This window comes from Myotis brandtii, unplaced genomic scaffold (genome assembly GCF_000412655.1).
Source record: "Myotis brandtii unplaced genomic scaffold, ASM41265v1 scaffold112, whole genome shotgun sequence".
Lineage (NCBI taxonomy): Eukaryota > Metazoa > Chordata > Mammalia > Chiroptera > Vespertilionidae > Myotis > Myotis brandtii.
Genome location: NW_005353838.1, coordinates 1020608 through 1033262, shown reverse-complemented (window position 1 = coordinate 1033262; position 12655 = coordinate 1020608). Strand labels below are relative to the sequence as shown.

The window sequence follows — 12655 nt, the reverse complement described above, 5'->3', positions numbered from 1 at the left end:
ACATAGGAGTTTATTGTACTTTCTTTGTATTTTTGTATATATTTGGGATTTTTCATAATAAATATATAATTTAAACAAACAAAATACATGCAACAGACCCTCCCTTTCTGTGAATCGTGAATGAAACATGCTGTGCCTAAGATGGTTTTGCACAGAAACAGTGTTAGCTGAATCCCACTTTACTCCTCTGTTCTATAACTGGCAATATACAATTTGAATCTCATAAATATACATGATTTCTTTCCCCCTTTCCTCAGTGTGTTGCAGGAATTTATTTTTTTTAAGGAAACTTTACCCCTTCCAAACAAATTGGAATTATAAAATGAATGTGCTATGGCGTGGGAAAATCTCCAAACTCCCTTTGAGAAAGAAGGTTGGACAACTTTTCCCTTCACCATCCCCAAAATTTCCAAAATGCATAGTTTTTCCTGGGCCCCTTGTGTTTCAAATCACCAGAGCTGGAAAGAAACCTAGAGTGAGGAGGTTGTAGCTCCAGGCCTTTGTTCCCTAGACAGCTGCACACCTACACACACCTACACACACATCACACAGCCACACCACAGCCATGTCCAGATTTGAATGCCGCAGGCTCCACTGGGGCAGCTGGGCAAGGCGACAGAGAAAGCAGCTGGAGGTAAAGAACCTGTTCGCTGCCGTCCTCTCTCACTCTTCCCCGCCTCTCCCTCCCCATCACATCTCTTTGCCATCCTCTCCAACCTCCCACCTTAACTGCATCCCTGCTCTGAATCGCCTCTCCATTTCTTCAAGTCCAAGTCTTCTCCCCGCTCCACCTCCTTACAGATCCCGCTCCCCTCGCCCCCTCCCTTCCCAAGGCAGCTGGGGCACAAGCCCTCGCAGCTGCCGGGGTCCTGCGGCAGCAGCAGCCTCCGCAGCCGGTTTCAGTCAACATCACCACGCCCACGCCCGGGTGTTGAAGTCCAACACTGGCCTGGAGCTGAGGGCGGAGGAGCGGGGAGGGAGGAGTGGGAAGGACACAAAACAGCTTCCAGGCGGCGGGCGCGGCTCCACTGCGCATCTGGCTGGAGGGGTTCCCTGGGTTAGTGGCTGGGCAGCTGCCCCAGTGACTCGGGTTCTAGCTGGCAATTCAGTGGGGCCGTTTACTACCGAGCCTGGGTGGCATCAGCTGGTGAGGGCAGATGCTAATCTAGCAACACCATCTAAGCCACCGGAGCCCAGGAAGCCAGAGAGATCAGAAAGAAAGAGAAGCCCAGGAGGAGAGAAAGGGCTCCAGGGAGCCCAGCTCCAAGGGCTCCAAGGAGCCCAGGTGCTGGCGGAGACCCATCACATGGGAGCAAGTAAGTGTTTTTTCCTTGCCGTGTGCCCAGTCCCAGGAGGGTGTCATCTGCAGCCAGTCTTCCCCACCCAACCCCCACCGACCCCACCCCATACACACCCCAGGCGATTAATAGATTCTGGACATGAATGGAGAGAGCTGCTTTTGAGAGCAGCAGTGGCCTGTGGGTGTTTGCTCTGCAAGGTATGTGTGGGCAGTTTGTTCATCCCACCAGGTAAGCTTCTGAAACCAAGAAGTTATGTTGGTGTAAAATATCTAGAAGCCCTACTTGTCAATGGTTTTTAGGTCACATGACACAATAATAGAAGAGAAGGAATGATACCCTATGCAGGCTGGAGCATATTTCTCCTAAGGAATCTTGTCTCATATTCTAAGTAATTTAGTGATTTCAAGATTGGTGCCTTTCATGTAAGAACGGACAGTATAAAATTAGAGGCATAGATATGATGGGAACTGTTGTGCCTAGTTTAAACCACTAGGCATTTGGTATTGTCTGGATCAACAGGTTTTGGGTTGTGGTTGTTTTCTTTCATTGATTAGTTCTGTAAAATGCATACGTCCGGAGGTTTTCTTTTTGAAGCAATGATTATTCATTGTGACTCTGGCTATATGTTGCCTCCAACACTCAGGGTACCGTCAGAGCAGGATAAGTGATGAATGCAGGTGGAATGACAGTGACGGGCTCCCTTTACTTGTGGAAATGATGGATGCAGGTTTGGGTATTGGTCAGAAAAATCTCTTAAAATGGGAAGGAGTTTGGGTGGTGCTTTTTGTGGTTATTTTTTCTTCCTGGCTATTGTTCAGGAGAGTAGTTTATGGCAACAATAGAAGGAAGCAGGGCCCAATAAAAAAGAATCCTGGGTACCATACCTGCTACATGGAGCCCTTATTAAAATTACAGGTCAAGCAGATAAGGCCCATAAGGAGTAATTTGTCAGTAATTACCTAGCTAATGAATGAAGAGTTGAAGTCCAATAAAGAAGACTTTGAGGTTAAGAATAATGAAACATGATTTCCATTTTTGTGAAAAATGAAGCAAATTATTTAACTTTTGATTAAGCTTTATTTTTCTTATTGTAAATCACACATCAAAAACTTATATTCTGGTAAGGACTAAATTACAGAAGGGTTTTGTGAAGGTAATGTGTTTAACTGTTGTTTGCATAAAGAGTTTTTCTGTTTTTATACATTTATTTCACTGTTCTGGCTCTCATTTTAAGTCAAGTTCAATATCTGAATAAAAGGAGCTTTCACAGGCCTCACTAGAGGAAGTGAAATTCACATGCAGGTCATGATCTCTTGCCACCTGTACAGTTTCAAGTATATTCTAACCTGTGAGCTTCCATCCTTGCAACATTTTATGTTTAAACATCTTTGAATGCTCTCAATATATGCTTTAGCCACTTTCTCTTTTTAGTTTCAAATTTTGATTTAGTCATATGGTCTTTCTTCCTTGGGATGAAACCATCATCCCATATTGGCTATTGGTGAATGTATTTTGATCCATTAGTTACTATAGGAAAAATCAGAGTTTAGGCATACATAATCCACTCTTGAGGGCTGGGAGTAATTAAAACCCTGCACTCAGGGGAGAAGTACTCTGAGCACCTTCTTTCCCATCAATATATTTAAAACAATAGGAGAAAATCTTAAAATTGGACGTGGGCTCAGGAAGAAGGACCACCAGATCCCAGATGATGTGGGCAGGCCCCAGGACCTGCCACTGCCCATCAGCCTCCATTGGAGAGTGGGTGGTAGAGCCAGGCACCTGGGAACTGAGTCTTGTGTCTCACAGCCTCCTGTGGGAGAAGCTCTGGGAGGGTAGTCGATATATACTCCCATAGCTTGATCAGAGATGATAAATATAGGCCTAAAGCACACTGGAAATAAAAACAACAGTATTTTGCTCAACTCCTACCTAGGGAAGAAATATCCTAATAGACCCCAGCCCTAGATCTCATTATGACAGGATCTGTATCATAAATGAGGCATTCTGAGCCTGACCCAGGATCCTATCTCTACCACCATAGACTTTCTCTTGAAAGCTTATGGTGGGGGCATTAGCATAAAAAGGACATTCTTGATTTCTGGGAGTCTGGTCCCATTATTTTCACTACCAGTATCAGCATTGATCAGTTGTGAGAGGACGTGTGTAAACCCTGCCCACCCTACTAGCTATCAGCAATGCACAGTCTCTCACTATCAAGGCCAGGTAAGCAAGGTCTCATCTTTACAACATTGAAAGAAGGAACCTTGAACACTGCAGAGAAAGTTTTCATCTGATGGCTTCTAGGGATATTTTTCCATTGGTCTATATCTCTTGGCCCAGGTGGGATTATGATTTCCATGAATTTGTTCAATCATTGCTATTTATAAACCAGTCTTATTCTGGTTATATTCTATGCTGACGGGGGAACCCCCATTTGTCTGGCCAACAGATATCCCTGTTGTGTACACAGTATTTCTGACTGAATTGACTCAGACTGATGCTGGCTGAGGATTCCCACCTGTGTGGTGGCAGCCAACTGCCAAACTGACTGTATTAGCATCAAACAAGAGCTTGATTAAGTTAGGGCCGTGCCCAGGGAAATTCTGTTTTTAAAAGACTGAAATCAGGTCAGGGCATTTGGTTTTAAACTAGAACATCAGAGGATGTTGATTGGGTTGGGGGAGGGGGATGAATGTCCCTGGTTGAATCTATGGTGTTGAATGGAATATTCCTTCCTATCTGCTGTAGATGCCAGAGTGAGGCTCCCAGGCCACCAGCCTCTCACTCTCCGAGTCCTTCCCGAAGCTGCATGGTCTAAGTGCTAATTATGGGCTATAACTCTGGCTCTGGTCCATAGCTAGTTTTGTGCTAATATGTTTCAAGGCTCCTCTCTGGTTTCTCTGAAATTCGAGAAGTGGTTGGGTATCTATGTGTTTGGTTCCTCACTTGAAAAGCTAGAGAGTTTGGGGAGTAGGAGTAGATCCTGGAGGAACAGACCAACATTCTGAGAGTGATCAGGAGCCGAGGTGGACAGCCAGCTTTAGGAGGCCTTCAGGGTTCCAGTGACTGTGCCAGTTATGAAATTTTTTAAAAATTTATATTCCACAGATTCAGTGGCACCTAAAACCACAGGTCAAAAGGTCTCAGGATCGCTGATGAGTATAGAAGTTACATGCATAACAAGCTCTCCTTTGTATGACTCTAGCAGGGGCAACAACACATTCTTCCTGGTTGAGCTCTTTATTGGCCTCTGGCCAGATTTTCCTTGTCAAGGGTCTGACTAGGGTCACAGAACAGTGTGCTCTGGAAAGATTCTGGCCTTTCCCCAACACGCTTGTTTTGGTGGGCTGGACAGGCCCAGCTTGGAATTTGTTGTCATATTCACAGAAACAAGGGACATGGCTAGCGAACCATGAGGTTGCCATAGAGAAGCTCAAGTGGGCACATTTAAAGACCAAGGCGGCTTTTCTTCATGTTCCTGGAACCCCTTTGTTGCCTCACCAGCCATAATGGCTCACCCTGCTGAGACTCTGTCTCCCACAGAGACTTATTGTCCTGCATCTTCTCAAGGCATTGGGACATCCACCTAGCTTTCCTTGGTCTCATTCGTGTAAGTCAGTGGTTCTCAACCTTCCTAATGCCGTGACCCTTTAATACAGTTCCTCATGTTGTGGTGACCCCCAATTTCATTGTTACAGATTGAACATAATTAAAGCATAGTGATTAATCACAAAAACAATATGTAATTATATATGTGTTTTCCGATGGTCTTAGGTGACCCCTATGAAAGGGTCTTTCGACCCCCAAAGGGGTCGCGACCCACAGGTTGAGAACCGCTGGTATAAGGGCATTGAGACTTGGGTGCTAAGACTGTCATATGACACTTTTATCCTCCTCAGTATAGGAGGATTTATTCTCCTCAGTATAGGAGGATCACACATACTCCGAATGTGTGTGATCTGCTCTCCTCCTCCCTGGAAAGAAGACATTTGCAAAGAGCTCAGGTCCTGATTCTTTTAATGAACCATCATTGGAATACAAGTTTACCAGATTTTGAGGGGCGTTCAGTTCTCAAAGGTGATCTATTTGAGGAGAGATGGGACCTGTCCCTTTGAACTTTTGCTGCTGCTCATGATTTACAAGGCTGTTTTCCTAGCTTTTGAATCCAGAAGAATGCCTAGATTAAAATTCGTAAAATTTATTTTTAAAAAGACAAAACGACAGTGCATACTTGTGTTTTTGAGAAAGTTATTTATAATTTTCTTCTGCAAGATGACATATTGGCTGAAACTGTCAGAATGAGAGAGTTGAGACCAGAATGAAGTGGATATACTGAGGCCAAAATGGGCTGACTTGGGAACAGAAACAGCTGCAGTCAGACTCCAGGTCCAGGGACAAAGGAGGCAAAGTCAATTAGGGCAGGCGAGATAAATTGTATGCCAGGAAGAATTAAAGAGTAGGAGTCAGCTAATCAAAGTTAAACAGGAAATAAGCAGCTGAAGTGGAAAAATAATCCCAAAGCAAAAAACCAAGTGGGTTGAAATCAAGGGGAACAGGCAGCTGCAAAATTCCAGGTGGATTGGTGCCTTTTTGGTCAATCTGACCTTTATTCCCCAGCCTTCAGTGTATAAGCGTCCCCTTCTGGGTTTTCGTAATACGTACATGGTATATTACATTCAAGTAGTAGAGAACCGTTAACCAGAAAGCAACAGAATCTCCTGACACCTTTTCAGTTCCTCTTCATGGATATAGCAGTTTCATTTCTTCCAGAGGGGGAACATTATGCATGTGGTAGCATATATAACCCTATGTATATAACTCTTATAAAACATTTTTCAAAGGTAAACAAGGCAAGCCATTCCTAATGTTACATTTTTCATGAAGTAATTTATTTTGGGAATCTTTCCATATGAGCACAGGCACATCTCATTCTTCATGTTTACTAAATAGTGTCTCATGATAGCAACCTACTGGATTTACGATATTAGCTCCTTAGGGTGGACACTTAGATTGATTTCAGTCTTTGAAATTAAAGGCCTGTTGTGACTAATATCTTTGCAAACATGACCTCTCAACTTCAGCAAGAATATTCACTGGGAAGTTTAATTTGGTGGTGGTGGTGTGTGGGGGTGGGGGGCAAAGAGTACATGTAAGTATTGCCAAACAGTCCTTCCAATAAAAATGCACTTATTCACATTCTCACCTGAACTGTGTGAAGGTGCCCATTGCTTTCATATCCCAGAGGGTCAAGGGTCATATCTACTGAGAAGAGTCTCATTTACGTCTCTAGAGCTTTACTGCTAAAGCTATTGTTTTAATCTTATCCATATCTTTCAGAGTCTCATTAGTTTTAATCACCTTTCTTCATATTTTTCTGCTTCCTAAAAGACAACGATAATATTTTTCTATCTTCCATAAAAAAGCAATGCATCTATATCATTTGAGTTCTAAACCCCAGAGTGGAGGGGGCGGGGGAGATGATAGAGAGCTCTAAGGGCAAAGGCTCTGTCTGCATCAGAGAACTTAGTTGTGGGTCATCACAGAATGTGGGAAAGATGAAATATAAGCCATAATATATCTTTGAAGTGCACTCAAGTAGTCCTGACAAACAAAAATGTCAATATAAATTGGTCTCTTCTCTAAAGCATGTGTAATTTCTACATTCTCAACAATATAGATTCCATTCAGTGATTACATTACCTGTCTCCTTCACTTATGTATGCAGTGCATTCTAGTCCCAAGTTAACTTGTTTATCAGCATTGTCATTACTTTTTTTGATTACAATTATCTGAATTTCATTGGTGCAATAGGCTTGATGCATTGTTCATGCTGATAGAAAGCTTAATTGTCTCAAAATAGTTTGGAAACTAAATGAGAAGTCATTTTTCCTTTTATTTCCTATTCCATGTTAGAATGAAATTGGCCTTTTGGGATATTATCCTTACTCTGTGGATCCATTATGCTGTATTTTCCCCTTCATTTTTCCTAATTGATATTTTCTTGCTCTATGGCCTACACCCTTGTAAGCTACCCTAAATCTTTTGGTAAATAAGTGAGGAGAATACATAATATATACTATCTAGTATAGGGTAGAACATTTTATAATTCTTTTTGGCAAAGCAAATCTAGCATCTGTTTCTCATCATGAGGATCAAATCCAGCTTCCCAGGAAGCACAAAGGTTGATTATTTGTATGTTGTTGTTTCATTCCCTAAGGAGAAAAATGAAATTGAGGAGGCTGTGACTGCCCTGGATAGTCACTTCCTACATGTGCAGAATCTGGATCCACAGCCTGACTGCATTACTGGCAGGCTGTTCTCTGTGAATCAAACCGAGAGACAGAAGAAAGAGGAGTGGGAGGAGAGAGGAAAAACATTGACTTCTGACTTGCCCTTTCTTTGCTCTCCTTCATTATCTCTCAGAAGAGGCAGCTCCAGCTGCTGGTAGAAAATGTTATCCACACAACCTCTTCCCTGGGAACAGAGGCAAAGCACTGGCTCACTGATTGGGTGGCCATGTCATTCGTCCTCCAACTAATTCCCAGAGGGAAAGTAGGGGAGGGTGGGGGTAAGGGGAAGAGATCAACCAAAGGACTTGTATGCATGCATATAAGCCAAACCAATGGGGGGGATGAGGACACATTTGTAATACCTTAACCAATAAAGAAATTATAAATAAAAATAAAATAAAATAAATTGCCATAATTTGAAACCTAAAAAAAAATAATAATAATAATTAGTTTTCAACAATTTCAGCATACACCCAAACTGTCCCCAAAACCCGTGACTTCTAATCACACTACTTATAGATGAGATTGGACGTGTTGGGAACAAGAGGAAAGAGTGGAAAGAAAAGGAGATTTGCTATCTCAGAGGGAATTGGGAGCAATAGGATAAGGTGGCTGTCCCAGTTGCATTTCTTTGATTTCAAACTTTAGGACTGTTCTACCCTAGGATCTCTGTGGCAGAATGGTAGTACCTGGTAAGGTCATTGCTAAACAGGTACCCAGAGAATGAGGAAACTTTAGAGCTAAGGAAAAGAAGGTGCTCAAAGGGGTGAAAAGAATGTGGATCTTCTCCCCAGTGATGTTCTATGTCTCATACTTAGGATATCTAACAAGAAAAAAGAAAAAAAAAAGAAAATGCAGGACTGAATTGAAAGCGAACGCTGTCTCTGCTTGCTTTATAAAGGTGGTTGGATGAAGCTGGGCTATCATCCAAAGGAATCTTTCTGTCTGACAGGCTGCATTAGATTCATTTCAGGTGGCCTCAGCCCAAAATATTCTGAAACTGTCTTCCTGGGTTGGGCTGTTTGCTCCTGGGTTTTCAATATTAACACCTGGAGATTTCCAATAGGTCCTCAAGAGCTAGTATGACCAGAGGCCACTCTCACCTTTGTCTGTTGAGAGGCCCCAGGATTCAGGACCTGCAGGTTGGACACTGTGACATCTTGTCAGCCATCCAGAGTCTGACACATTGTTGAAGCTCTTATACATGTCTCAAGCTAACCCCGAGCCAGACTATGTGCTAGAGGTTTATGGTTTGCCTTATGTGACAACTGGTTCCGAACTCTTTCATCTGGTTGCATATTCAGGGCATGGTTTGCGGATCGATGAGCTTAGCTCCACTGCTCAGAAGCTGGGCAACAATGAAGGTTAAGAGAATTTCAACAGTCCCATCGCAGATTAGCAAGATGCTCAGGGAAGTCAGCTTGCTGTGAGTGGTCCCCAAGAGCTCCAGGAAGAGCTCCAGTTATGGATTATATTAAACAGAAATTGAGAGCAGGTCTTGCATCTCTGGGGACCCAGTGGCACCAAGGACTTCAGGGTTGAAGGCAAGTTATAGAATCTGGTTGCATGACAAAACCCTCATGCATTCTATTGAGAAGTGACAAATGGTACTTTTTCTTCCACTTGTTGAGCCCTAATGTGGCCACTGGCCAGGAATTTTTGGTCAAGGATTTGACAGGCCGGATTCACCAAAAATACAATTCTAGGAAGATCCTGGCTCTTCTACAACTTGTTCATTTTGTTAGAGTAATAAGGGGCAATTCAGAAATTTTAGAGGCCAAGTTTACAAAGGAGTAGAAGTTTGAAGAACATCTGGAGAAATTGGAGTCACTAGTGGTTTACAATGTTGGGTCAGACCACTTTCCCAGACTTACTAGTCGGGCACCCAAACCTGTGTTGTCTTAGAAGACTCAAATTGAACTATTTAAGCCAGAAGCAGCTTTACTTTTGTGTTCCTAGTAGCCTCACTTTCTATCATCTCTGTCACTGTCATAGAGGCATTTGTTAGTGAGTCAGGAGACCTTCATTGGGATCCTATCCCCAGTGGTGTATGTTCCTTCCTGATGTTTCAACTGCCAATACGTTTTCCTTTATTTATTGTTCATAGCAAATTTACACTCAGATACAGAGAGGGAGACTTTGTTATCTGACACTGGATATAGACCTCTAATCCTATTGTGTATACTGACTGTAATTCTGAAGCTTAGTGTTCTAGACTGCTCCCTTCCTCAAGAAGAGAGACATTAATTGTTATCAGATTATTAGAAAATTTGGCACTCTGTAGAATCCAGGTCCACCAGTGTTGGAGATGATTTTAATTTCAGTCAATGTTGCTCTTAAAACTTAAAAATTTTCAGAGATGACCACGATGACTTGGTTCTTATATGTGTACAAGTCTGTCTCCTATTGTCCTTAAATTCAGTGATTATATTTTATTAATGTTTCTAGCACTGCTACCTGGCATAGTACTTGGCACTTAAGTGTGTTCCGCAATTGATTGCCAAATAAATTAATGCCAAAAGTAAGCACCATGGTTAAACATATTTCCCTACATGACATATTAATTGGCAAGAAGAATCTTTAAGAAAAATGGGAGCTCACTTTTTAAAACATATATAATATTAAAATGTTAAAATATAGAATTAAAAATAAGTACAGATTAATATATATATACACTCATATATATATATGAGTGTATATATATATGAGTGTGTATATATATATATATATGTCATCTATCAAACAAGAAGTTGTTTACAACTTCTTTTTGCAAGAGAGCGCATTTCAGTAATATGTTCCAAGGGTTCTGAGAGGGGTTAGGAAGGATAGAGTTGAGCAATCAGGAAATCCAAAGCCACCAAAAAAACGCAGAATGTCCACCCAGACAGCAGGTCAATCCTAGGTCAGGCACACAGATTAGGAGCCTTAGCCAAAATCGGTTGAACTCTGAGCAGACCATAATTGCAGAGAATGTAAAAACAAGAGCTATGTATCAACAGTCATTTTAGTCAGAAAGAGCAAAACAATCTTAGGGGCAAGAAAACAAGTTGAAATAAAAAAAAAAGTGATTAGCCACACTAGAGTAAAGAGATGCTAATACAAGAAGAATCTAAGCGTATAAATTATTATGTAATAATTAAAATGAAATCTGAGCCATTTTTGGAGACTAGAGATTGTATACTCACAGGAGTATATGGTAATTTGCTATTAGATGTTAAGTCTGTTCAGCTAGTTGCCTGTCATTCAGTCCTCCCATTTATAAATAGTCTACCCTCAGGACTTCAAATTATCAGGTAATAATTGTGACATTGTAATTATACTTATAATAAAATAAATATCAGCTTTTTCTAAACATGGCTGGAATCTTGAAATCTAAAGAGACTTATGCTCTTCCCTATTTATTATTATAAAGCCATTTATTTATGCTGTAAGCTATATTTCAGGACAAAAAATAATGGAACTTGGGTTTAGGGAGGATGGAGAAGATTAATGAAAAGTTAAAAGTTTTACAGTATGGTTGATTTTTTTTTTCCATTGGAGATTTTGGACTGTCTCTCATGTGCCATTGTTATGGTTGTTTATCCCCAGCAAATTAGAGAGGAATTGTTAGAAGGGGAAGCCGGTAGAAGCAAGCAACGTGAAAGCAGCAAGAAAAAAAATCTAAAAGTATGGTGATGAAAGAGATACAAATAAACAAAGCAGAAAAAAAATGTAAAAAGCAGAAATCTTTCAAAAATTATTTAAGCATGTCACAGTATTGCAGTTGACTGTAATTGAATATTATCATTCCTTTGATTTATTAGTAAGAAATTATATTCAGCATATTCTCTTTATAAATTCTAAGAAGTATGGCAGAAATGTTAATTTAAAGACAGTTAAACATAAAAATACAGTGCTTTAAAATAGTAACAGCTAGTATATATTGAGTGTGTATTACCTCTTCTGGATGCTTTGTATTTATTAACTCATTCCATGCTCACACTATTCTAGGAGGTAAGTACTCTTATTGTTCTCATTTTTTATAATTGAGGAAACTAGACATGGAGAGGTTAAGTGCCTTGCTCAAGGTCACAGTTAAAGAGTTCTCAACTCCAGATTGAAATCAGGGTGATCCAATAAATATTTGGTTATGGAGCTAGATATTTTCCAAATATTTTTTACAAAATATTTCAAACATATGGAAAAGCAAACAAAACTGCACAAGAAACATCCAAACACCACTTGAATCTTCAATTGTCATTTTATAATGTTTACTTTATTATTCATATATATGTAATATACAGATGCTATATCATAGAATTGTAGCCTTGAAACCTATATAATTTATTAACCAATGTCACCCCAATAAATTTAATAGAAAACACAACTTTGAACACTGTGTATATTAATTGGTTTGAGGTGTACCTATTGGGTATGCTCATATTGCTCAAATTACTGAGGTAAAATTTACATTTTTTAATTTAGAGAACTAGTGCCAGATATTTTTTTGGAAAAGATGTACCAATTCATAACACCAAAAAAGTTTATATTAGAGTATTTATTTCCTCAGTCCTAGCCATCACTTTGCTTCATTAAACTAGGACCTTCATTTTAAATTATTATAAAGCCATTTATTTATGCTTTCTTTTATAAGTTTTTTTCTTTTTTTAAATAAATCTTTATTGTTCAGCTTATTACAGTTGTTCCTCTTTTTCCCCCCCATAGCTCCACTCCACCCAGTTCCCACCCCACGCCAAGCCCTCGCCACCTCACCGTCCTCGTCCATAGGTATAACATCTTTGTCTAATCTCTTCCCGCATCCCCCACATCCCCTTCCCCCCGAGAATTGTGTCTGCTCCCTTTCCATGCCCCTGATTCTATTACATTCCAGTTTATTCTGTTCATCAGATTGTTTATTCATTTGATTTTTAGATTCACTTATTGATAGATGTGTATTTGTTGTCACTTTGTTGTTCATAATTTTTTATCTTTACCTTTTTCTTCTTCCTCTTCTTAAAGAATGCCCTTCAGCATTTCACATAATACTGGTTTGGTGGTGATGAACTCCTTTAGCTTTTTCTT

General features: G+C 40.5%; 1 protein-coding gene across 1 annotated transcript in view; it reads left to right on the top strand.

Moving 5' to 3' along the window:
• The first annotated feature begins 991 nt into the window (after positions 1 to 991).
• The window catches only part of SCN7A (sodium channel, voltage gated, type VII alpha subunit), an 85878-nt gene continuing 74214 nt past the window's right edge, over positions 992 to 12655 (top strand). Inside the window, exon 1 of the mRNA XM_005857719.2 lies at positions 992 to 1316. Coding sequence (XP_005857781.2) covers positions 1307 to 1316 — 10 coding nt within the window. The 5' untranslated portion in view covers positions 992 to 1306. The remainder of the gene's footprint in view (positions 1317 to 12655) is intronic.